General features: G+C 44.9%; 1 protein-coding gene across 4 annotated transcripts; it reads right to left on the bottom strand.

The window, feature by feature from the left end:
* Positions 1–306: 306 nt before the first annotated feature.
* Positions 307–25970, bottom strand: zfyve16 (zinc finger, FYVE domain containing 16). 4 transcript variants are annotated; one of them, XM_019278648.2, is made up of 18 exons: positions 25748–25970; positions 21198–21307; positions 18403–20399; positions 16660–16756; positions 10456–10632; positions 10220–10359; positions 9909–10140; positions 8896–9018; positions 8649–8804; positions 8341–8565; positions 7131–7213; positions 5808–5912; positions 5376–5526; positions 5183–5263; positions 4940–5102; positions 4035–4140; positions 3769–3945; positions 307–3691 (listed from the first exon to the last, which is right to left on the bottom strand). In XM_019278648.2, the coding sequence occupies exons 2-18, from the start codon at positions 21265–21267 to the stop codon at positions 3533–3535; spliced, it is 4242 nt and encodes a 1413-aa protein (XP_019134193.1). In that variant the 5' UTR covers positions 21268–21307; positions 25748–25970; the 3' UTR covers positions 307–3532. The 4 variants fall into 4 exon arrangements, with proteins under 4 accessions (XP_019134193.1, XP_019134194.1, XP_019134195.1 ...); XM_019278649.2 differs by lacking the exon at positions 25748–25970 and adding an exon at positions 22683–22828; XM_019278650.2 differs by lacking the exon at positions 25748–25970 and adding an exon at positions 22396–22521.
* Between the last annotated feature and the right edge of the window lie 1101 nt (positions 25971–27071).

Raw genomic sequence — 27071 nt, 5'->3', positions numbered from 1 at the left:
CCATTTCCAGTCTTTATGCTAAGCTAAGCTAAGAAGCTGCAGGCTTCTGAGAAAGTGGTATCTATTAGTTTTAACTGATTTGCTAAGAGTAGCTACCACATGTAACTAAGCTAACTAAGGATTGATGTAGCTAGTTAGCTAGTATTTAGATAGCTAGTTAGCTCGATTAGCTGTTTATTTGTTTCACGTGACAAAAAGATTAAAATATTTCGCGGATTCTTTCATTTTACCGACCCACTAAATATGAACTCTCTGAGCATTGACACATTTTTGAATTCCACAAACGAGGCATCAGCTAAAAAAAAGTTGACGGAGGGTGTAAAGCTGCTTTTATTTCATCTTTTTTTTTTTTGAACACCTTTACCTGCACATTCATCTTTATGCATTGCATTTTTGGGATTAGATATTTTCCACTTTATGACAAAAAAATGATATATTAGATTTGATTATTTTTAGAATTAACTGTTGAATTAGTTTTTTTTGTTTTTTTTCTCAGTGCTTAAGGAACGTTTGCTACACAAACTTGCAAAATGAATGTAGCCTATGTGTCCTATCAAAAATATGAACTCTTCTTTCTTTTTTCTTTTTTGTTAAAACTTTTATACCAATGATTCCAAAAATAACTCTTCAATATTAAGAAATAAAAGAAACAAAACAAAAACAAGAACAAAAATCTCTATGCATACATTTTTATCTTTTGTACATTTGGACAAAGTTCCTGACTTAAAAGTGTGAGACTCTGGGGGACGACTGGACGATGCGAAAACGCTGAGCTATACTTCAAAAACAGTACATGCTAATCTGGTTATTATAATAATATTGGAGTATTTATTAAACCACAAGTCCCGTCTTCGACCACAGCACTCATAACGAGGAAAAAAATGGCAGTTCTGATCTAGCTTTAAATTTCGTGGGAAAGAAAGAAACGCCTGTTTAAACTTGCTGTACACCGTCACACACTGAGAAGACTCAGAGGAGTTGTTTGTTTGTTTTTTAAAATGGTGCTAAAGTGCCTCAAACTGTCGAGAAAATACATTAAATTAATTCAAAACATGAAACTGGTCTGACGCTTTTCACCATGTGGTAAAATACTTGCTGCTGAGCGGAGTTATTTTGTTTTGTTTTTTTACAAGTATGTTCAATATTTTGTGGAAATCTGCTTATTCGCTTTCTTTCTTTTCTATAAAATAAAACAGAAAAACAACAAGCTGTGACTTTACGGGGGATTTTCTTTCGTGAGATAACGATTTTAAGTTGGCTAGTTAACTAGGAGAAAAAAACACTAGTTAATCTACATCAACTGTTACCTAGCAACCTATATATGATTGCTACCGTTAGCTTTGCTTAGCTACTTTACATCAGTTGTTAGCTAGTTAACTAGCTTTGCTAACTAGCTAACAACTGATGTAAAGTAGTAGTTTTGTTAACATTAGCTATCAGATGTAACTAGCTATCTAACTAATGATGTAGATTAGCTGGCTAGTTAGCTCATGTCTTGCTCTGTAGCAAAATGCTAGTTAGGTAGCTAACTAGCAATACGCTAGTATTTAACTAGTAACAAGCTCTCAGTGATAACTATCTCAATCCTTAGCCAGCTAGTTGTATATGATAGATAACAATAACAAAGCACTAGCTAATTTAAACCAATTGGTTAGTTACATCATTAGCTAGCTTTTTATCTGACCGCTAAAGTTAGCAATGCTAGCTTTGCTTACGTTAGCTGCTGGCTAGTTGGAATATTCCCGTAAAACCACCACTTCTTGTTTTAACAATTAAACAAACAGGATATAGAATGTGTTCGTTTGAGAGTTTTAGACAGATTTTTACTAACTAGACAAAGCCAGGCTAGCAGTTTCCCCATTTCCAGTCTTTAAGCTAAGCTAAGCTAAGCTAAGCTAACCAGGAGAGTGGTATCTATTATAGTTTTAACTCTTGGCAAGAAAGCAAATAAGCACATTACCCAAAGTGTCATTAAAGTTTCATAAAGCCTGTACATTAATAATAGATCGTTAAATCTTAAAAAAAAACAAAAATACAAACAAACATGAGATGACTTGCAAAATGTGTCATAAGAGTCATAAAACGTTGATGTGAAGATCCCATCAGCTGTGCAAAGTACGATCATTTAAACTGAAGAAAAATCATTGGTATTTTTTTTTTTTTTTTAATTAGAGCTGGAAAATACTGCTCAGCAAACAAAGAGAGCCGCCGTGTTGTTTTTAATCCTCACGTATACGAATAAAATACCTGTTATTGACACAAAACGGGCCTCACGCAAGAAATATTTTGTTTCGTCATCTACGATTAAACTTAAGGGATTTTGTGCCAACTACTTAACGATGCTACGTGCTAGCTTGTATATGTTAAGCTAGCTAATGTTAGCAAAATGCTAATTAGCAATTAGCTCTGTCTGCTACAGAACACTAGCTAATTTACATAAACTGTTTGTTAGCCAGTTAACTAGCATTCTGCTAAAGAAAGCAAAACACTAGCTAACTACTGACGTAGATTAGCTAGCTAGTTAACTAGAGTTTGAGCAAAACACTAGCTAACTACTGACGTAGATTAACTAGCTAGTTAACTAGAGTTTGGCGAAACACTAGCTAACTACTGACGTAGATTAACTAGCTAGCTAACTAGAGTTTGAGCAAAACACTAGCTAACTACTGACGTAGATTAACAAACTAGCTAACTAGAGTTTGAGCAAAACACTAGCTAACTACTGACGTAGATTAACTAGCTAGTTAACTAGAGTTTGAGCAAAACACTAGCTAGCTAACCGAAGTCAATCGTTAGCGAGCTAGTTGCGTCTGATAGCTTATTTTAGCAAAACGCTACCTTCGTTGACATCAATTGTTGGCTGGTTAGCTATCATTCTGCTGACATTAACTAAGCTAATCTAGCATGTAGCAGTTAGCTGAGGCTAGCACGCTTGCCACTTGTTATCGGAGCTAAATATTTTTGTGTTTTTGTCGGCTGATTTCGGAGATTTTTGGACGTTCTTGCGCGAGGCCCCGTGTTGTTTTCACTGTGCAGTATTATAAATACACCAGTTCATGAAATGAGAGCGTCGTACCTCTGAGAGGAGGCGTACATTTACAGTAGCACCTGATCACACCTCTGAAGTAATCTGAATACTGCAGTCAGTAAAGTCCCTTAGCTTTAATGTCATCGTTTCATTCAGTGAGCCCATATTAAAATATAATAAATACATCCAAATAAGAGACATTTCAACATAGTGTCTGTGGGGAAACATTCACTGAGGAGCTCCGAGCTGACGGAGGTCAGCGTGGAGCCTGGAAGGCAGAGCAGAAGAAGAAAAAAAGACGAATAGTTTGGTTGTTTTTGGTCGTGTCGTCCATGTTTTTAGTGTTTGGCTTCTTGTATTAAAGCAGCTTTGGTGAGCACGGGAACACACAAACATACAGCGGATCATCGAGTTCACATCCTGCCACCTGAGCGTGGGAACGTTACGTCTCCTCCTCCTCATCCTCTTTGTGTGCTCGACCACCTTTAATACTCTGAGTGTGTGTTAGATGGTGTGAGTGATGTAGAAGATGAACTCCATGTCCATGGCGGTCTGCGGTACGCTGGCGCCACCGCCGTGGATGACGGGAATCAGGGCGCTGTCCAACTCGTTCATGTAGCGCTGAGGGAGGAGTCGACCTCCGCAACCGGCCTGGTACTCCACCTGAGAGCAAACACATCCACATGCGTTAACACAAGGTTGCCCCGACTAAATCCCCGTCACAAGCATTGTTTTCTCACCATGTCAGCCTGCGTGGAGATGCGAAGAGAGAGCGAGTTGATGCCGCTGGAGGTGAGGACGGTGAGGTGAGGAGTCAGAGCGCCGCAGGTGGCCAAAGCCATCTCCTTCTGAAAGACGCTGCAGGACGACAGCACCGAGGCGAGGCTGCAGTCCGGATTCTTGAGCTGGTAGAAGACCTGGAGGGACGTTCACATGTTCAAACACCTGGACTGTCAAACCTCCTGCGGGGTGTGAAGGAGTGGTTAATTAAAAAGGGAAAGTTCACCTCAGTGCACTTGATAGTTCGTCCGTCCGACTCGAACTCTGTGTCCTGAAGGACTCTGACGCTGCGGACTCCATCCAGAGGTCGACCATCAACACCGCTGGTTTTACTGCAGGCGAGGAGTTCAGTCAGAACATCACATTACAGATCAATTAGGAATTCATCTGAGTCAGAACATTTTTATCCTATATCATTAGGATTTAATATGTTGAAAGTTATGTATCTTTGGCGTTTAGTATCGTTTGAGTTAAGTATTGTTTCAGTTAAGTAGGGTTGGGGTTAAGTATCGTTGGAGTTAAGTATTGTTTAAGTATGGTTGGAGTTAAGTATGGTTGGGGTTAAACATCGTTGGGGTTAAGCATCGTTGGGGTTAAGTATGGTTGGAGTTAAGTATCGGAGTTAAGTATGGTTGGAGTTAAGTATCAGAGTTAAGTATGGTTGGAGTTAAGTATCAGAGTTAAGTATGGTTGGAGTTAAGTATTGGAGTTAAGTATGGTTGGAGTTAAGTATTGGAGTTAAGTATGGTTGGTGTTCAGCATCGTTGGGGTTCAGCATCGTTGGGGTTAAGTATCGGAGTTTAGTATCGTTGTAATTTAGTATCATTGGGGTTAAGTATCGGCGTATCGTTGGGTTTTGTATCTTGTATCTGTATCTGTAGTTTAGTGTTTTCGAGGCTCTTGGAACACAGAGTGACTCCATGTATGAACAGATGGATTACACAGTGTGCAATATCATAGTAGTGCCATGGTGGACAGTTGGCACAAACAGTTGTGTGTGTGTGAGAGTGTGTGACAGTGTGTGAGAGTGTGTGTGTGTGTGTGTGTGTGTGTGTGTGTGTGTGTGAGTGTGTATGTGTGTGTGTGTGTGTGTGTGTGTGTGTGTGTGTGTGTGTGTGTATGTACAGTTACCCTGTGTTGACAGGTGAACTCCAGTCGACCCAGCGGACGGTGACGTTTTCTCGGACCTCCGCTCCGTCATTCCTACCACAGGGTATGTGGAAGTCGGTCTGCTCCCTCAGGGCGGTGCGCAGAGACTCCATCGTCTCCGGAGGAATCTGCACCATCAACCCATCTGACACACAAGATCCAGTTAGAGTTAGTCAGAGTCAGTCAAGCGGTGTAGAATAAGAGTCAACAAATCAGCAACTTTACCTTCAACAATGCTGGACTTGGCGATGAAGCCGGAGGAAGCTTTCAAGGCTCCATTGAACACGACAAAACTGGCTCCAGTCACTGAAACAACACACAGACCAACAAGACCTGTGATCAGGTGAACGGTGTCTCTGAAATACAAATGTCCAGAGAGTGAAGGGACCACAGGAAGCATCACTCTTCTCGTCCTCACCTGTGCGGGTCTTTCCCGGCATGCTGTTGGCCTGAGTCTGATAGTTTCCGTCCTCGTTCTGGAAACACACCAGGTGAGAGTCGGCCTCCGAGCTGAAGCGAGCTCCGATGCTGATGACGTGCTCGTTGGACGCGTTCACCACCTTCTGCATCTGTTCAAAACACACAAATTATTTACAGTGATTCACCGTCTGTCGTTTTATTTTTAACGTGAGAGAAATGTCTTTTGTCATCACTCAGAGTGAGACACGAAATGAGTTAAATGCGTAAGAACGACAACGACCAGCTCCACTCTTACTCGCTTTCTTTGCAAGAGTTAGAAGAAGAGAAGATCAATAGAGAAGACACGTGTGTCATATCTCCTCGTCTAACTCTCTGTGATGAGTTTGTGTCCCAAAACGTGGAACTGTTCCTTCACGGCTTACAGTCTCACCTCGTTAAAGCTCCCTTTGGGAATGTCGATGTAGCTGTGGCCCATCTCCATGTGGATCCTCAGGCCCTCCACGACCGACAGGCTGTACTGGTAGTTCCTCAGGTCCTGTGAAGAAGAAACAGAAATACTGAATGACGTCTGCAAAATGTTGAACTGTTTTTTTAATTTACGTGTCCGTCTGCTGCGGTTAACGTTGAGGTTTGAGCTCATGTTGCGCCTGTGATTCTCGCTGATTCAGATTATTGTGAAGAAGAACCACGTGACCGCATTAATTCAGAGTTTCAGTCAATGAAAAGTCGAAATGTTTTTCTCTTCACACTGGAGTCCTTCAATGAGTCTGTTAACGCGTTGGCCTTTTATATATACACACATATTTTAAAATGTTTAAGCGTGTTCAGACACTGGCAACGTTTTTCAGTTCATTTCAGTGGAGGGTCGTGTGTTTCTGCCAAAAACGTCACCGGCGTCCGGGAGAGAAGTTGAGCCAGGTTCAACTTTTGGAAAAAAACATCTCTGAAACTATCCAGGTGGATTCACGGACCATCACAGTCCATCTCGCAATCTACGCCGCCAAATAGTGACGCGAGGAAGTTTAATTTGATTTGTGTCCGATGAGAACATACTAACTTGCCAATAATGTCATGAGTTATGATTATTAAGGAGACAGAGTGCTGCGTCGTGTGCAATGTGATGAAAATTACATTATTGGCGGCAGTAGTAACTTATTACATCACTGGTTGTTGTTTATGCTGGATATCAAATCAGCTTCACATTTGTAAAGATGGAGTGAAATCTAAAACTTCTGTTTGTGTTTAATGCTGAGATAAAACCAAAAACAAACAGAGCTAAATGAATATTAAAAGCATGTTAGATTTAATATCTGCTGTATTTATAACGTCTACATTTACAGCCGGACTCGCTGAAGCTTCGTCAGACCTCATCGCTGGTCATTTTAGCGCACAGATTTGGAGTCACGCCTCCTGATGAGCTCAAACACGACGTGAACACACAAGAGCCGAAGACAAAGGAAGGATTCAAAACCGAAATCCTCGAGGCACGAACACGAAGAGCTTTCATCTAAAAAGCAAAAAACACTTGAGATCGACAATGTTCTCTTATTATCTGTTTCTGAGAATACTCGTCTGCTCATCTGAACGAAGCTCTGACGTTTGTTTACGATCACGCGGTGATGAAACTGTGAAGCAGTGACTGAGGAACAGCAGACAGAGACCTCCTCGGACGCTTCATCAAGATCGGTCGAACACACTCAGCTTCAGACAAAAAGAAGACGATGTCAGACTCTGCTGGAGTTTTGATACTTACAGCCAGCAGATTCATGATGGTGTGTCCGGTCTCTCGATACACGGACTCACGGAAACGAACACTCGTCACCGGAGTGGGATAAACTGAAAGAGAGAGAAGACTCACTTAATGAATTAGAAACAGTTTGGTGACTCGAGGTTTCAACACTCTCATGTCAAAACAAATGATGTCGTGAAGTACTGAGGGATCATGGGAGTCTTCATTGTTAAACATCCACCATCACCGACGACGAGTTATCAAAGTTTATTTTTTATTCGTGCTGCGTTCGCTGACGTCACGTGTTTCCTCGGACGTTACTTTGAATAAAAAAACAGATTTCTGAACATTTTAAGTCTTTAAAAGTCAAAAAAAGAAAGATGACGTAACTACATTCATTATCGATTAATCTGACGTTCATACAGAGCAGGGATGTAACGATCATTTCAGTTATAGTGACCAAATTATGACGCTTAACGATGTTATCGTGATATTCTTAATTGCTGTGCAGAAATGCTGCCATACCCACGTCACAGGCTCCACCTTCATCGCAAGTCGCTCGCGAGACTTAGAGGGTGAGGCTGTCAATACACATCCCGATAATCCACCAAGATAATGAGATTAACTTAAACATAAAGTCTTTTTTTTTTAATCACATAAAATTTGACCGAGGTTTACTGTAAAACCGTTACGTCTCTAATGCAGAGAGGGTTTTAAAGTGGGACGTCGGCGTCCACAGCGGAGCTCCAGACAAAATGTTCCATTAAAGAAGATCAAGTTAAAAATCTTTCTCAGAGTCAGGATCTAATAAATACCTCAGATTTACAGATTTATGTTTTATGTTTGTGGGAGGGATAGTCTGAAGTTTTTCAGCTATAGAGCGTCTATCCAATCAAATAACACGATCAAGATAATATTTGAGGATATTAAAAACGTGAACTAATCGTAGGCGGGGACGAACTTCTTTCTGAGGTTTCTCTCAGAGACAAAAATACAGAAAGACTTTTTTATGATCACAACTTTTCTTTCTTCGTGCTCTGCAGGTGAGCATGATTTCTTCAGACTTTAAATGTGTAGTGTTAATTTTGTCCGACCGAAGAGTCCAAAAATATTCAGTTTGATATCAGAGAAGATGAAGAAGATCAGCAAATCTTCACAAATTAGAGACGAGAATAAAGCAGACCTTTTTGATTCGGACTGAATCAAGACAATATGAAACAGAGGCGACACGCACCGCTGTACTCGGCTCCGAGCCGTAGAAGCAGCCTGAGTGGAAAGACTTTGGCCCAGGGCACCTCAAATTTCTGGATGAGCAGACCGAACAGGAAAGGCTGAGGAGGGAGAGTGAGGCCGTCGAGAGGCTGACAGGTGGGAGAGAAGAAGAGCATCCCGGCGTGATCTTTGCTGCCCAGAAAGCTGCTCGTGAACGTCACGTTATCCAGCTCCTCCAGAAACTTCCCTGAAACAGAAGATCAGGATTCTGTAGCTCATCTGGGTTTTTTTCCCCTCTTTGACAAACGTCCCGGATGAGCTGCTCTTTACCTTTCTGAGCTTCCTGGTAAATGTTGAGATAGAGCGTGAAGAGGTCTTTAGGAAGAGCTTTTTCTTCTGGCAAACACTCCAACAGAAACACCAACTCTCTCTGCCCCAGAGCCTGAAGCCCGTTCGAGCCGAAACACCAGCACTGCCGGCTGCAGTCTGACGGAGCGAACAGAAACAGAGTTAACGTGGACGGAAACGTGAGGGAGCTTTTTTTTTTTTTTAAATCCGGCGTTTGATTCCAACTCACATGTCACCAGTTTGACGTTGACGAGCAGGTTGGCGTTCAGCACGAACGTCAGAGGTCGAGGTCCTCCTTCTTCTAACAAGTGAAGGATCTGACACGGAGCCGGACTTTCCTCAACCAGAACATCTACAAGAAAAACACAACTCAGGTTAAATGTGAGAATATGAAACTGCTGCTGTGAGGTGACGGCTGTTTGTCACGACACAGCTGAGTTTTTAGTCCGGTTCGATGAGCCCCACCAGGACTATCATGGTGTGAAAGCAACATCAGACTTGATGAGAACTTGTGTGACCTTATCTTCTTCTTTCAAGTTAAATTTAGCTTCTCTAACGTCTGACAAAGTGACACTGAGGCGATTTACTAAAAGCCAGACACAAATAATCTGATATTTGTTCGTTGGGTTCAGTAAGAAAGTAATCAGATTACATTTTGGGGGGATTTTTTTTGTTTAGCTAGATTAGATTCTGGTGGATCGATCATTCTGGGCTCTGTGATCGTTTATATTCAGGTCAGATCTGAGAGAATAAGTTTGATCAATATAGAGCCCAACGCTTTGGCCAGTCTTTGGCCAGTCTTCGGTCAGTCGTTTGTCAGTCTTTGGTCAGTCGTTGGTCAGTCTTTTGTCAGTCTTTTGTCAGTCTCTGGTCAGTCTCTGGTCAGTCTCTGGTCAGTCTTTGGTCAGTCTTTGGTCAGTCTCTGGTCAGTCTCTGGTCAGTCTTCGGTCAGTCTTCGGTCAGTCTCTGGTCAGTCTCTGATCAGTCTTTGGTCAGTCTTCGGTCAGTCTTTGGCTTTACATAGATCAAAGTTGAAAATATGAGGACATAAAGACATCTTGAGGTTTTTAACCTCTTGTGCTCAGTGCTTTTTATAGATTTAGCTGACATGAGAAGAATCTAACAACAGAAAATCGTCTCCTTCACAAAGTTTCATTGTCTAATTAGCTGATTTCTTTGAGCACAGGAGGTGAAACTCACACGAGATCCTCGTTCAGCAAACGCTCATTAACAAACACACACCTCCTGCTTCGTCCTCTCCGGTGGTGATGAGCAGAGGAGGGAGCTCGTCCTCGTTATCCGGCAGCAGGCTGGGAACCCTCTTCACCGAAGAGCCGATTCCAGAGAGCAGCGCGTAATCCCAGGGTCCAGACAGAGGAAGTCGAACCACCTCCACGGCTCCCGAAGCTTCGGGCGAGGAGGAGGAGGACGAGGAGGAGCCACCGACGCCGACCTCTGACCCCGCAGAGCCGGGCTGAAACGAGAAGCTCATTAACCACCAGAGGAAGAACTTTCTGAAAACGAGCCGACTGGTTTTGTCTTTGCCGTCTTACTGTCGTCTGGTCTGTGGCGACTCCGCTGAACTCCTGCGAGCTCCGGCGGCTCGTCACCGACAGCTTGGTCGTGTCCGCCACCTCTCCGTTGGGCAAGATGCCGTCGGCGAACCACACGCGCTTCTGCTCGCGAGGGCAACCTGATGACACACAGAAAGATCTCGTCACGGCACGGCCCGGGACAGAGGACGGACAGTGATGCACAGACTGTGTACAGTATTGAAGAGTAATCATACTGTCGTTGTTTGGGTGTTTGAGAACGGACACAGGCACCATGACGGTCGGTGGAGGAGAGTTAAGAGTGCCGGCGGCACGAGCCTGCTGCAAAGGGGGGATGGTGCTGCAGTACTCAGATGGCACGTTGGGGTTCGGACTGGGACCCGCAGGACTCATCATCCGCTCCAGGGCCTGAGCTACAAGGAGAACCATGTCACAGGTGTGTGTTAATTTTAGCACAAAGTTCAAGTTGATTGATGAAATCAGACTGAAACATCTCGACAACTACTGGATGGATTGTCATGAGGTTTTTGTGCAGACATTGTGAGGTGAAGCCACGGCGAGTCCGTCGAATAGAGTCACTTCTCATCAAGCCAAGTGTGGACCACATGCTGGACCCATCAACATATAAGACTCCAGTGTTTTGGAGATATCCTTGTAAATAAATCCGAAATAAAGCGGCTGCAGTACTGAGCGTGAGTCAATATTCTTTTGGTTATTGCAAAGGAACGCGGAGATTACCAGAAATCGACTGAAACTGCGGACAAAAAAACATTTTTTAACTTGTTTTGGTCTTTATACAATAAAGTGAAGCTTGTAGAAATAAGAACCTGCAGTTCCCCTAACGTCCACTTGAGGCTGGCTCCAGAAGTGAGTCAGTCCCCATGTCCAAATGTCCAACTTCACAGCAGAAATAAACATGTTTACAGCCTGGTACAAAAAACAGTTTTGGTCTCTGTAGCTAATTTCCCCGTTCATGACAACTGTACTGAGGGTGAATTTATATACAACTCACCTGTTCACATTATATTAAGGCTTAAAGTTATGCAGGATTAAGAGCGTGGACGCTTTGATTGACAGGTGGGTGTGGTTACAGGTGGCTTGTTTGAGCAACCGGGCGTCAGGTCAGCTGATGATCCACATCTTTACGGATTTTTAGACTACCAGAGTCACGACACAGAGCTTGGAAACAGTTCTTCGTAGGCTTCGTAAGCATAAGTTCATATTTTTATATTTTAAATAAGATACTCTGAAGTTATCCGGTAGCTTAATAATAAAAGTGTGACATAAAAGAATGTTTAAAAGCTTAAAAACACAATTCTAGTTTGTGTTTCACGTCATATTTAAGTCAGTCTACCCGTGATGAAGCTGTTACGGTCTGCACATTCTCCGGTTACATTTCACCTTTCAGATTTGTTTCAGATGTTGAAGAACTTTTCAGACCTAACCAGGCGTTGCGTCGAGTTTTGGCAGCCAAAATAAAAGCATGCCTGTTCAATTCAATGGGAAACCGCGTGGTGGTTTCACCTCAGCACTGGATACGGTTTGAATCGGGCTTTCATCTCACAGTCAAACAGCTTTCTTCTGCTTCATCGTCGTCTCTAAAGCAGCATTTACACACGAGTTCGACAGTTTGTCGTATTAAAACACGTACGGCTAGAGGTCGGTCGTGTACCACAGTTTGAGAAGCTTTAATCTAACATAGCAGTAGACAGAGATTTACACCGTGTCTATATCCAGTTAACACCTCGAGTCCGGTCTCTTTATAAAACCGCTGGTGTCAAATCGTTGTTTTCTTCCTCTGAAGAAGTTTCCTCGTGTCATCTTTCTTTGACACTCGATGACTCCGACGACAGAAACTCGGCCCGACGATGAGGACCATACTTTTGCTGAGCGATCTGATTTCAGATCAGAGAGAGAAAGCGTGACCCGTGTCCGCTCAGAGGACAGTTTAAAACGGCGTGACAGCCGCCGCGCTGCACTGACCACGAGGCGGTGACTGAGATTACTGTAATCGCTGAATTTGTGTTGCACACTCCTGCAGCCACACGTCACTGTTTGCAGCTGATCGGCAGCTCCGGCTTCGCCTACAGAGCATCACAGATGAGCGAAGGTTACTGCAAACGGGACGTTGCGTGCTTCGCTTGTTACTTCTCGGAGGCTTTTCCGGGTCACACTCTTTGAGGCAAAAATGCTGATGTGGCGCTCGTCTGCATTACATTGATTAAGCGTCATAGATCTTTATCGATCTGTTGTGTGCCGACAGCGACGACAGTGTGTGCGCAGGAAGCAAACGGCAAACACGGTACAGGAAAAAAAAAAGTGTTGTTAGACAGCAGAGTTGTTTCACCTTGTTCTGCGAGGAAAGGATGACGAGGCACAAAAAAAAAAAAAAAGTCATCCGAGGCTCGAGGCTAAATAAGTCCAAAATCTGCTCATGACCCCTGTTCGATGTTTGGGGATATTCGTCTGAACACGCAGCAGCAGCAGAAACACAACAACAACAACAACAACAGTCAGATTGAACCTTACCTCATCGTCCCCTCTGCTCAGACTCAACCAGTCCACATCACAGCGAGCCTAACCCTCAGCCTGACTTCAGACACTCCCATCGCTGCTCTCGCTTATTTCAACACAACACCACTCTCTTTCTATCTCGGTCTGTTGTTAGCCCGTTAGCTCTAGGCTGTGAGCCTCACATGCTGCTAACAAGATCACATGCAATGATCCCGAGATGAGCGAGATCGACCCACGAGAGAGCGCTTTGCATGGGCCCTCTTCTCCCCTCTCGCTCTCTTTACTCTTTCCTTTCTCCGACCCTTTCCCCTCCCTCCCTTTCTTTTCGTGAGCTTTTTTTCCCTCTCTTTCCTGCCTCCTCTTCCCGCTTCCCCCCCCCCCCCCCCCTTTTCCCGCTCCACCCTTCCTCCCTGATCTTTCCTTATCCCCCTTACCCTTGTTTTTCCCCCTTTCTTTCTCTGTTCCTTTTCGCCCCTCCTTGTCGGCTTGTTCTTCCCTTTGATCTCCTCTTTCTCTTCTTTCCCCTGCTTTTCAGCCCTGCCCTCTCCGTTGCTCCCTCTTCCCTTCCGCTTCTTCCCCCCCCCCCCCCCCTCCCCTCCTTTGCCCCCCCTCCCTTTTCCCCGTTTCCTTGTTTTCCCTCTTTTCTTTTTTTTTCTTTTCATCCCCCTCTTTTCTCCGCATCCTTTGGTTTTTTCCCCTGCTTTGTCTCTTTTGTTTCGCCTGCCTTTTCTTTTTTGAGGTTGGGTTTTATTTCCTTGCTCCTTTTCCGTTTCTTTTCCTCTTTTGGTCCCTTTCCCCTTTTTTTTTTTTTTCTACCCTTCCCCTTCTTCGGCGTTGCCTCTCTCCCTCTTTTCTACCTGCCTTCCGCCCCCTTCTTCCTTTTTCCCTCCGCTCCCCCGCCTTCCCGCCCCCCCCCGCACCCCTCCCCGCTTTCCCTTTCTGAGCCTTCCTTGCCCCCGCCCCTCCCCCGCTTCCCCCCCCTTCCTTCTCCCCCTCTCTGTGGTCCCGCCTTCCCCTTGCCCCCCGCCCTGGTTTTTGATCCACGCTCCTGCCTTCCCCCCTTGAGAGAGGAGCGATTGAGTGACGAGAGATGAGGAGACGATCGAGACCGAGAGACGAGCAGACGGTGGGGCCGGAGAGGAGAGAAGGATCGCATCACCGCTCGAGCATCCGCCGGCCACAGAAAGTGGATCACCTCTTTTTCTCTCTCTTGCGTCTTAATTTAGACATCGTGTGTGTGTGTGTGTGTGTGTGTGTGTGTGTGTGTGTGTGTGTGTGTGTGTGAGAGCATCACATGTCTATTGCGTTAGGCAGGTGCTGTAGAGCGCACACACACACACACACACACACACACACACACACACACACACACACACACACACACACACACACCAAGGACAAATGCCAGTGCCCTGCTATAACTCTCCTCCCTCTCTCCTGCCCTCTACATCCATCTTCCCCCTCCCGTCTCTCTCCACGTCCATGCTGCAGTTTTTAACTATAAAAAGGTGAGACAGTCTCTCTCTGTCTGTCTCTGTCTGTCTGTGTCTCTCGCTGTCTCTGTGTCTCTCTCTGTCTGTCTGTCTCTGTCTGTCTGTGTCTCTCGCTGTCTCTCTCTGTGTCTCTCGCTGTCTCTGTGTCTCTCTCTGTCTGTCTGTCTGTCTGTGTCTCTCTGTCTGTCTGTGTCTCTCTCTGTGTCTCTCTCTGTCTGTCTGTCTGTGTGTCTCTCTCTCTCTGTCTGTCTCTGTCTGTGTCTCTCGCTGTCTGTGTCTCTCTCTTTTGGTCTGTCTGTCTCTCTCTGTGTCTCTCTGTGTCTCTCGCTGTCTGTCTGTGTCTCTCTCTTTTGGTCTGTCTGTCTCTCTCTGTGTCTCTCTGTGTCTCTCGCTGTCTCTGTGTCTCTCTCTGTCTGTCTGTGTGTCTCTCTCTCTCTGTCTGTCTCTGTCTGTCTCTCACGCTGTCTCTGTGTCTCTCTCTGTCTGTCTCTGTCTGTCTCTGTCTGTCTCTCACGCTGTCTCTGTGTCTCTCTCTGTCTGTCTCTCTCTGTGTCTCTCGCTGTCTGTGTCTCTCTCTCTTTGTCTGTCTGTCTCTCTCTGCCTGTCTGTCTGTCTGTCTCTCTCTGTCTCTCTCTCTCTCTCTCTGTCTGTGTCTGTCTGTCTCTCTCTGTGTCTCTCTCTGTCTCTCTGTATCTCTCTGTCTCTCTCGCTGTCTGTCTCTCTGTCTGTGTCTCTCTCTGTCTCTCAGCCTTTTATCATCAAACAAACCACACGCACATACACACACACGCACACACACACACACACACACACACACACACGCACACACACGCACACACAGATGTGAAATATATATATATATTTTTAAAGACGTTAAACTCTTCACCCGTCTGCTCACAAAGACGTGAAAGAGAAATCACTTTGTGCGTTCCGCCTTAAATATTCACCGGCTGCGTTGTGAAAACGTTGCTGTGACGTTATTCAAGTTTTAATGCCCACGAGTGAATTCTCTTTTTAGGATCTGAAAGACGACTGAGAGCGAAACTCCACCGGGTACGTCACCGTTCATGAAACTCCAGCAGCAGCGTTTTCATGCCAGACTTTGTGAACTTGCTCAGATTTTTTGGGGGTTTATTTGCTTCTAAATACGTAAATATGACACGTACATAAAAGTCACGGACGTAACGTGTTCTGTGTCCGCTGGACCTAATCGCAGCCGTTCGAGTCGATGTTTCAAACGTCAGACACAGGAATGGCGGTTTTTCAAAATAAAACAGCCAAAAGAGAAACAATTTGTAGCATATTTAGAAGCACATAAACTAGAAAAAACATCCAAAACACTCCTGATGGGTTCGAAGTCACGTTGAGGACTGATCAAAACAGCTCAGACGTCACGTCGAGACAGAGACGTGTCCGGTGGGATGTTGGCTGAAACATCTGAGCAGCATTGGATCATTCTTTGCTCTCCTGGGGGCAGCAAAGCAACACAACACTGACATATTATCACCTGATGAAGTGATTAACGGCAACAAAAGTTGCTCGTTTACACGTGATGGGAGGCTGTGGATAGAGATCAGATGATCGTGGTCGGACTGTAACGACAGTAGCGGTTTATCACGTCCAGCTGTTGGTGGTGTTGGAGAGGAGGTCCTCACTGAAGAGCTGGAGGTTTGTGAAGGTAGAGAACCGGTAGGACGTTCCACCAACGAGGAACAACAGACGGGAAAAGTTTGTTTGGCGGCAGAGCCAGGCGTCGTTCACCGGAGGAGGTTCAAGGAGGCGGAAGACGAGTAATGACAGAACAACACCGGCGTTCATCTACAGATGAGTCTGATCTTCAGACACAGCTCTCCACAAACCTGTGGGTGACGTCACAGAGCCTGCGTCCACGTTCCATCAACAGAGGCCGACGACCGCTGTGCACTCGCAGGTTTTTATTACAGCATCGCTTAAAGGTCCAGTGTGCAGGATCGCTGCATTGCAATCTCCTCACATCACCCTCACCTTCATAGACTCAGTGTTTAACTGTCTGTTCTGGGTTACCGTAGAAACGCGGTGTTTCAACATGACGGCCTCCATGAAAGAGCTCATCAAAAACACAAGGTTTCTTATTTTTAGGTGATCGTGCAGGCATGAAAACATAGTTATGAATATTACAGACACATATCTAAAAGGTCTCCGATCTTACACACTGGACCTTTAAATCAAACAACAGCTTTATCCAATTTCAGGGCTCTGTGAGTGATTCACAGCTGGGTGGACAGTATAAATCCTCCCTATTGTTCCTCGGCCATCAAACAACTCCTGAGTGACTGTGCACTTCTGTTAATAATCACACTGCGGGATGATTTCAGGACACCCAAACCAGATCCGTGCACGTCAAAGAATCGTCTGAGGGGGGGGCAGATCTGGGATTGGACTTACAAAACTTACCTCTGTGGATCGTGTCGAAGCAGACGACACAGACGCGAGCCTCCTTCTCCAGATACTTCAGCTTACACTTCCTGTTGCAGCACACGGCGCAGTAAACCTGCCACACACACACACACACACACACAGACGTGTTTGTTAATGTTGGGAACAACAACAACAACATCCTTAATGCTGCTTTAATCAGTGGCCTTTAAAGGATTTAGCTCCGTCTTTAGGACGCTCGGCTCAGCGGGGGATCTATAGAGGAGCCGAAAAAAGAACTGCTGACTCATGCTCTCTCTGCGTCGAGCTATATTTGGTCCTGAGACTTAATCTGTTTCACCGAAAACACACACACACGCACACACACGATGACACCTTTCACCTTCACTTCACGCGTCTCGTTGCATTTGCAGAAAGATCTTATTTACAGATGTGAAAGATGATTCGTATTCCGGCCTGAATGTTCTCAAAGGAAGCCGCTGCTCACTTGTTGTTAAATATTTGAGGATTTCATTGAAAGTATCGAAGTCAAACCGGGACCGACGGTTCTCCCGGGCGTCTCCTCGTTTGTTGCAGGTGAGCCGTTATCGTAAAAAAGAAAACCTTCGGCCATCTGCTGACTCGGTTATTTAAATAAATTATTGGAAATTTTAACCAGATGGCCTCAAATGTCGACCGGTCCAAAAACAACAACAACAACAACAACAAAAAAAAAAGATATGGCACTGATTTGATTTGATATCGTGTAGTTTACCTTTTTATAGACGACAGCAGCTGTCAGGGAGTTTAAGTTAATCTGAATAAAAGACTCGACGGTGAGCCGGTTTTGGATTCGAACAACGATTAATAATAATAATAACAATACTACTACTACTAATAATAATAATAATAATAATAATAATAATAATACACATTTAATGCAAAACAAAACAAACAAACAGATAATTGAAGCTGAAAATCTTCTGTCCCCGGAAACACGTCGACGACACGACAGAGCTGTCTCTCAGACGCTGTTGAATAATTAATTTAGATCTCACATTATTGATTGCAGATCTAAATCTGATCAGAGTCTGAGATTAAAAGCTTTTTTCTTCAGCTTCTTTTTGTTTTTAACAGTTTAAGTTATTGTTTAACCCTCTCGACGACGCCGTGCCCGGTTCTATATTTCACTTCAGCAAACATCAGCGCCGCCATTTCAAAATAAATTTTCTGTGAATTTAAAACACCTTAAATAAAATCCTGATCTTTGGATTGATAGTTTAGATAATTACGTTGATATCTACGATTTTATTTTGGCGAGTTTCCACCTGGTTTCCTCTGTGCATCTAGCACCTGCTGAGTTTATAATCTCATTGAAGCGGTCAGATCCTGACCGACCGTTCTGATGAGAAAACAGCTGTTTACATCAATTTATGCCACAAATGTGTTATCAAATTAAAAAGGTAGTTTGTGATTCTTTGTGTGAGTTTCTTTTGAGTTTTTGAGACGGAGATAAAAGATACGGCAACATGTAGCCAAACTCTTAAAGAAGAAGCTGTCAGCGTGTTTAAAACCAACAAACTGTTGATCTGAGATGCTGGAAAATCCGACTGAATCGTGGATTTAAAGAATCGTGACATCCCCAAACATAAAAACACAAATTTGAAACAGATAAAATCTGAAATATCTGGCGAGTTTTGTCAGATTTACAGACACATAAAGACTCCTAACACAAACATTTGATGTGAACACATCGCTGTCGGGTGATCCGGCGCCGCTTACCTTTCCGCAGGCTCGACAGTGATGCCGCCTCTTGGTGAACGTGAACCTCTGGTAGCAGTTCATGCAGTTGGGAGCTTCAGAGTCGGGCACCCAGGCCGGCTGTCGGCTCCCCAGCTCCTCGCCTCCTTCCCTCTTCCAGTTAACGGGCCTGGCGCCGTCGGTTGCTGGCTCGCCGGGGTAAGGCGGAGGCTCAGAGAGTTCATCGTACCCCACGCTGTACTCCTGAGGCTCCTGAGAGGCGTACATAGGGCTCAGGTCCCTGATGTTGGAATGCTCCTCTGAAGGGCTGGGGCTCGTGGGTGAACTCTCTCCGTCCTCTGCTTGGCTCGACTCTTTCGCGAGCGTCTGTTGCTCCTCGCCTTCTTCTCCTGCTGGTGGAGATCTCGCAGTTTGGCAGTGTAGCTGTTTAGGCCGTGCGCCTCCATAGGAGGGCTGCTGATCGGGGCTACTGCTGTGCTGGGACTGGAAAGTGTTGCTGGTCAAAGAATGGCTTACTCCAGAGGAGAGCTCGGGCTCTTCTTGGTGAGAGTCCTGCAGCAGTGATGACGGAGCACCGGGGTTCGAACTTGCCTCTGCGGACACGCACATCGTTCTGTCGCTTTCCGGAGAGGCCAGACTTTCGAGATCCTCCCGTCCACAGCTCCTCGGCTCCTCTTCCAAACCTCCGTTTGGTTCGGAGAGACTCTCCGGTTGGGTGAAATCTCCGGAGATGCCTCCGCCCTGCTCAGCTTCGGTGTGCTCCCGCAGGAACGCATCCAGCTCCTCGTCCGTGACCAGCAGCTCGGCCTGGTCGCTCTCTGGCAGGTATTCGAAGCCGAACTCTGGAGGATCCACCGGGCTGGGCTCTGGGCGATCACATGAGGCAGCATCTGCAGAGGGGAGGCGCTGCCCCTCCGGTGACGCCCTGCCCTCTGCGGACGAGTCGACAGGCTCCTCTGAATGGGACGCGTCCTCTCGGGCTTCCAGGGCCGACATGGCGTCGGCCTCGGTGCTCTCACAGACCTCATCAGCTTGTCCCGACTCTTCTTCTGCGGTGTTTGAATTCACCAGAGCTCCACACATGGACACAGCTAAGGGCAGGCATGATAGGCTAACACATTCCCCAGACTGCGGACCTGCAGGAGCCTCACCTGTCTCACCTGTCTCACCAGCAGGAGGCTCTTCCTCGCCTTTATCCGAGGCTTCTTGTGACTCCTCCTCGTCGTTCACTGAGGTTGTTGTCGTGTCTTTAACGCTATCAGGAGGCGCAGCGCTCTGCGCTTCACAGTGGTCTGAGGAGTTAACCACTGCTTGGTTTGTGCACGCCGCCTCCTCGCAGTCTTTCTCCTCTTCAGGCCTCGGTGACAGCGAATCATCCGTCGACTCGCAGCCTCGCTCCACCGCGGCGGGAAGAATGACGTCCAGCAGACTCAGCGAGGCCGAGTACTCGCCGCTCGGCTCGTGGGGGTTTAAACTCAGCAGCTCGTCCTTCCCCGCGGAGGCTTGCTCCTCCTCGGCGTTGCTCTGGTCTTGCTCCTCTCTGTGGACACTGACCACAGGGCTGTTAAAGTCCACCAGCAGCTCCTCCTCCTGCTCCTCTTCCTCCATCTCCTCCATCTGCTTCTCCACCATGTCCAGCTCGCTGAAAGCATCGTGGCTGTTGGCCCTGACCAGGATGGCCGAGCTCGTGTCGTTCACGAGGTCGCACACCGGCTTCAGCGCTCGGTCCGGGCAGGGAGGGGCGGAGCTCTGAGCCGGCCGCCGATCCACAGAGGAGAGGAGGTCCACGGCGGTGAGAGGCTGACCTTTGACCTCTCTGTCGTCTGCACCACCGCCGCCGCTGCGGTTATGAGCACCGGAGCGGTCGGGGCAGCTGGTGGCGGAGCCATAATGGAGGGAGTTGAGGTCGGGGAGGTTCGGCGGGACGGTGGACGCCTCTGACGACAAACACTGAGAGCCCAGAGAGGAGAAGGGGAACACGGGCGGCTTCAGGAAAACAGACTTACACTCCAGCTCCTCTGTGAAGGAAACAACAACAAGACAACGAGATAAACTCAGAGCAGGTGACCACGCAACGTGGCTGGTCACGTGACTCTCCTCTCTACCCTGAACTCAAAGAATCTCTTATTATCGAGTCATTCAAACAGATCTCAGAGCAGCCGTTAACATATGTAGGAGACAGAACGTCGTGTTGTTTATTTGTTTAGCTCACACATGCTGAGGCGTCGTTGAGCTCTTTCACCTTTTTTCACCCGACTCAGACAAACAGGAGCGAGCAGGGCTCGGATATTTTCCGCTGACCGCCTCGTCTCTTCATGAGTTTTTAGTCTGACTGAGTCACAGCAAAGAGTTTTTCTTCTGTCTTAATCTCTTTTTAAACGTCTCTTCAAACCCGTGTATCTCTGTCAACACTAAAGCTCGTACGTTCATGTGTGTTACCCTTCATAAGATGCTTCTCCTCCTTCAGGTTGTTGTTTCTCCAACATTTGTCACTTCCAGCTTCTCAAAGTTGAAGATTTGATGCTCATATATTTTTGTTTATACATTTTTCATTGATAGATGAATTCATGCACAGAATAGTTTCATGTTTACCTGTCGAGCCTGTTGTTTTTAGCTGTATGCATGATTATAAATCATCATAAATTTCAGTCAGACTTTAGAAGCTGCTAAACAAAGTCAGAACAACAGCAGGTCGAGTATCAGAGTTTGTGGAGGTTTGACCGGTCTGAGTTTCTTATTTTTCTTTTTTTGGGGACATTTAACAAACCGAACAACGCGCAGATGAACTAAAAACATACGCATGAATGAATTCTTACCAGTATTGAGCTCGAAGTCGTCGAGCAGTTTGTCCAGGTCACACACAGCTGCCTTGAAGAAGCTGTCCATGCTGGGCTAAAACAACGGGCCCTTCACCGCCCTGCGAGTCCTGGAAGACAAACAGACGAAGCATCATTTTAAAAACAGCAGCGCATTTATTCCAGAATAATAATTTACTCTCCTTCACAGCGAGAATGTAGGTCAGCTCTGGACTCATTAACTCGATGTGACATTCCTGTTTACTCATTCAGAACGCCGTTTATAATGAGAGCTGTTGGACTGAAGGCAAACACGGATCAAAGCACGCCATCGTGAGGAGAACAAGGAACCAACCGCACCTTACAGATTAAATGTGTTTATACTGGAGGCCTGGCTGATTTCAGAATCCGTATTATGGTGCAGGAGTGCAATTATTATAGTTATTGATGGTACGATAAGTTTCTGGATGATTTCTTCGAGCTACATTTTTAGTTTTTTCATATCTATAAAAATATTCAGTGTACGTGCTGTAATATCTGAAACGAAAACAGCCGCTGACTTCAAAACTTCCCACTTCCTCCTGGAACTATTCTCAAAGTGTTGGCGTGACGCCTCAGGAGGAAGGTGGTGAGTTTGGTTCAATTAGCAGAACTTTTTAAACGGACGACAAGGCGGACCGGCCCCCACGTCACCCGCCTGCTGCGTATCAATAAACATATCGTGTACGTGATCGTTTAGCTTTTGTGACCATATATGTGAGACAGGATTAACGGTGTTCCAGCTGCTGTCAGTGTCGTATCAACATAAAAAAAAAAAGACGGACTCTACAAACGCTGACACATTTACAGCCGCAGTAAACAACCTGCATCCCAAACTGTTTCCATCATCCTCAAAACAAAGACCAGTTTCACAGCAAACATGTCGCTTTGCATCACGGGCTCTTTCCCACCCGTCAGTCAACGCGTTTATTGATTACCGACTAAAGAACGGTTCATACTTTATTTATTATTTCAGTTTATCATCAGACGTCACCCTGTAAATAACACCGCCGTTTCATTCTGTGTCTAGTTTCAGATGTCTCGTCAGCCGGAGGGAAATCTTCATATTTGACACCTGATGAGAGAAAAACAGCCCGACAGTCTCAAAGTGTGTTCATCTTAACATCTGTGCGACAACACGAGGAACATGTGGGAGCTGATACCTTCACGGCTGACTCACGCTGTGTTAACGTGCTGCTCCCTGATGCCTACAACCACACACAGTGCAAACACAACAACACCCGCGGTGCTTCAGGTCTCTGGAGGAGCAGATGGTTGTCGCTCCGACGGTCACACGCATCACGGGAGGTAAACCTGGGAGTTTAAGCTGAATGTGTCAGAAAACTGTGGATAAAAACGTGTCTGAAAAAAAGTCGAGGAGCAACAAATATATCCTTAAAAATCCTGGAACAGCTTTAAAAGAAGCGAGTTTCACACAGCAGACGTGAGGCCAAACATCTTACTCACATTCTGCCGCGAGCGTACGTCAGCCGACTTCTGTTCTTGCCGATCGTGTGGAGAAACCGACCGACGTTAGTGTTAGGGAGGAGGTGGCAGGCTGCAGAAGGAGCAGTCAAAGTCTGTTACTAAAACTGAAGCAAACAACTCCTTTCCTCCTTCCTCCTCCTCCTCCCTCTGAGACTCTTTGTTGTGCTGTTGTTGTGTCACACAGCTGGCTGGTTTGCTCTGGAGGCTAAATATGGACGTGAATGAGGAAGTGCACGTCTGACGGTAAATCATCAATCAGATTACTCGCTTCAGCGGATTTGGAAAAGTACGAATCATGAACTGATTATTTAGAACTTTTTTTACAAGAGGTTACACATCATCAGCTGGGGTCAGGTGACGATAAGTCGATTAGTTGTCGACTGTATGTGAGCTCTGAAAAGATTCACATCATAAAGCCGCTGCACATTAGACGTACAAAAATCAGATTTACAGACCTTCTATTAAAAGCTTTGAGTCCATTTCTCTGATTTCTGCTCCTCTCATCTGAATATTTTCAGGTTTCTTTGGTCCTATGTCCTCCTGCGACCCCACGTCCTCATACGGGGACACTTTAATTTGCTCAACTTAGACCTATTGTCCTCATTCAGGGACATTTACTGCGACGTCTAGTGGTCAGTTTAGTAGTTTTTTGTGAAGGCTACTAATTGTTCAAAGACAATTATGAGAAACTAAAAATACACACCAAACAGAAGCTCGGGTCTCAGGAGGCTGTGACAGTAAACTGAATATAGAGTCGTCCCTCGCTATAACGCGGTTCACCTTTCGCTGTTTCGCAGATTTTTTTAGTGTAATTTTGCTTTTTTTACAGCGTACTGTACAGTATGAACGCGCATTGTGTTCTGCGTCCTGATTGGCTAAGGGAGTACTGTACAAAATGCGTTCGGAAATACGTGTGAGCTACTGGTAATCATTTCTTATGTGTCAAACCTCGTAGATTGATCATTAAAATTAAATTTGTTAAAAATGTTTGGGCTTGGAAACAGGTTTTGATCTCTGGTTTCATTTACTAATACAGTATTGTACTTATTTTTGTTAAATCTGCGAAAGTTTGAACTTTGAGAGTTTAAATAAGAGAGAAAATGTTAAAGCCTGTCTGAGAAAAGTGTATAAAAGTGTGTGGTTAGGGGTTTTACGGCCTTAAAACATGTATAATAATTGTAAAACTTACTTCGCGGATTTCGTCTATTGCGGGTTATTTTTAAAACGGATCCCCCGCGATAAACGAGGGACCACTGTATTTTGTGTCGTGGACAAAACGAGACATTTGAGGACGGTAAACAGTGACAAACCATCGCAGCCCTCTGGCAAACTACAGACAGAAGACTAAACTACTCAAACTGAGTTTTTCCTCGCCACCGTCACCGAGTTCTTGCTCACGATGGGAATTTGCTTTTAAGCTTTAAAATCTGCAGTGCTGACCGCCACCATCTAGGCAGATCCTGGCAAAGACGTGGTGGTCATCGGTGGAGCCGAGGTGAGGCCGAATGACGGCATGTTTATTTTAACAACGTAGTTTTTCCTGATGCAATCAAAGCAGCAACCTACGTAGGCTGTGAAGTGCCAAAAAACTGCAGTTCCTCTAACGTCCACTTGAGGCTGGCTCCAGAAGATTTAAATCTTGAAAACAAAAACATGTCGGCTTTCTTTCCTGTTTTTTTTTTTTTTTTAAGATTTTTTTTGGGGCCTTTTATGCCTTTAATGATAGTACAGTGGTCCCTCGTTTATCGCGGGGGATACGTTCTAAAAATAACCCGCAATAAACGAAATCCGCGAAGTAAGTTTTACAATTATTATACATGTTTTAAGGCCAGCTGCAGCGAGGACTATAGCTTCCACACACGGGGCGGCCGCTTAAACCCACTACGCTACCGACTGCCCCTTTCTTTCCTGTTTTTGAGTAAATTCTCCAGTTTATAACTGCAATTACTCAATTTTTAAGGTGTCTGGATGCTCAAAACCAAAGAAGCAACCTGTGAAGTGAAGCCAAAAACTGCAGTTCCTCAAACGTCCACTTGAGGCTGGCTCCAGAAGTGAGTCAGTCTCCATAAGTCCCCATGTCCAAATGTCCAACTTCACAGCAGAAATAAACATGTTTACAGCCTGGTACAAAAAACAGTTTTGGTCTCTGTAGCTAATTTCCCCGTTCATGACAACTGTACTGAGGGTGAATTTATATACAACTCACCTGTTCACATTATATTAAGGCTTAAAGTTATGCAGGATTAAGAGCGTGGACGCTTTGATTGACAGGTGGGTGCCGTTACAGGTGGCTTATTTGAGCAACCAGGCTTCCTCAGGTCACAGGTAACTCACACCTGTACCTGACAGTACTTGATAAACACAAATACCAGCCAGGTCACTCAATCCGAGGGTCACCACAACCGCTGTAACACCTATAGCAACCATAAAATCTGTACGTTATTAACACAATTTAACCACTTTCTCCCCTAAACAGGCTCAACGTGAATCCACGCACGACATAAAGGCAGCTTGAGTCACAAGCACGTGAAGGTTACCGGTTAAAAAACGAGCTAAACTAGGCTAACTAACTAGTTAACTAACTAACTAACCCACATAGCAGATCGCTGACGTTAGCAGGTTAACATTAGCGACCACATCACACACACACACACACACACACTTCACACTCTCTGACTGCTAGTTAAAGAAGGTTACCACCTGTAACCAACTGTTACAAACCGCCTGTTGTTGGTCGGCAGGTGTGGTAGCTGCAGTTAGTTAAGTGTAGAACGCGTTAGCTGCTCCGGTGTTACGGTTCAACGCGCGACCTCGTTAACTGGCGACCAACGGCCCGATGCGTCCGTTAATTTTAAGAAACGAACCAACTAAACAAAGAGACGTTAACGTGGCACAGATGTGTGTTTGAGTGTTTTACATTCATCTGTCACGACTGCAAACATATAACAGCAACCGTGGCTGTCATAGCTACAGTTAACACGGTCACCAATTGGACCGTAACACCTAAAGCTAACGTAAGCTAGCTGGGTTTGTTTCTTCCTTACCAGCAACTGTTTCTTTTTCTTTTTTATTATTCCATAACTCCGACGTCGTCCCCGACGGTTAATCTCCTCTCTTGAGTTCTGACTCGTCCGTGTCTCCGTCTCATCCTCCGACAGAGCGCGGGTTTAAAGTTGCTGCCGCTCGGATTAGTTTTTATCGGAGATGTGTAAATTCTCCACTCGGAGCCGCCGCCATCTTGAAACGGACTGTCGGGAGGTCACAGGAGCTGCTGCTCAGCCGAGTAATCTGATTACTCAGCTGATATTATTATTATTATCACACATGAGGTCAATGATGCTGATTAATCTTTTTAATTCATATTTACACTCATATGACCTCTCTTTGACATGTTACTTTAATGTACATTCATTTAAAAATATGTATTTTCTTCTAAAGTTTTAAGTTTTAACTAATATACCCATATACAGTGCAGTACTCAAATACTTAAAAGTGAAGATAAAGTACAAGTGCAGGTAGGGAGATAATGAAATGCAGTTTAGCATCTAAAAGTGCAAAAATAATAACAACAGTCCAAATATATATGAATAAGTTAGCAAAAAAAAAGTGTTTATTTCGAATATGCAAACCAAAATAAAATAAAAAATAAGGCAAAACATTGAAATACATATTCGAAAAGGAGTGAGAAGAAGAATAACTTATAAACTCCCCTTTGATTAGAGTTCTGTAAAGCTTTTGATGGGATAGTTAGGTCCTAGAGATGTGGGGACAACAGCTGCACAGAGGGGGCCCAACTTGATTTTTATTGTCATGGGGCCCAAAATTTCTGGCGGTGCCCCTGCCTATAGATAAATAAAATACATTCCTGACTTTGTATTACAAAACAAAACAAAAATTAAATCTACATACACACTTAATACAATACACACACACACACACACACATGCACGAAGAGAAACAATAAAACAACAAAACATAACAAAGAAGACAGTAACCTCATAACACTTAATGCCCCTCATCCCTGTACCTCTTAAAAATGAAGATAAAGTACAAGTACAGGTAGGGAGATAATGAAATGCAGTTTAGCATCTAAATATAAGTGCAAAATAGTTATGTGCGATACATAAATTATAACAACAGTCCAAATATATGTGAATATGTTAGCAAAAAAAAGTGTTTATTTCGAATATGCAAACCAAAATAAAATAAAAAATAAGGCAAAACATTGAAATACATATTCGAAAAGGAGTGAGGAGAAGAATAACTTATAAACTCCCCTTCTCTTTAAATGATGAGTGACAATACCAAGCTTCCTTGCAACTTGTTTAGATATACCTGATACTTAAAGACAGTTTAGATATACCTGAT

This window comes from Larimichthys crocea, chromosome IX (genome assembly GCF_000972845.2).
Source record: "Larimichthys crocea isolate SSNF chromosome IX, L_crocea_2.0, whole genome shotgun sequence".
Classification (NCBI taxonomy): domain Eukaryota; kingdom Metazoa; phylum Chordata; class Actinopteri; family Sciaenidae; genus Larimichthys; species Larimichthys crocea.
This window is presented reverse-complemented; position numbering and strand designations above follow the sequence as displayed.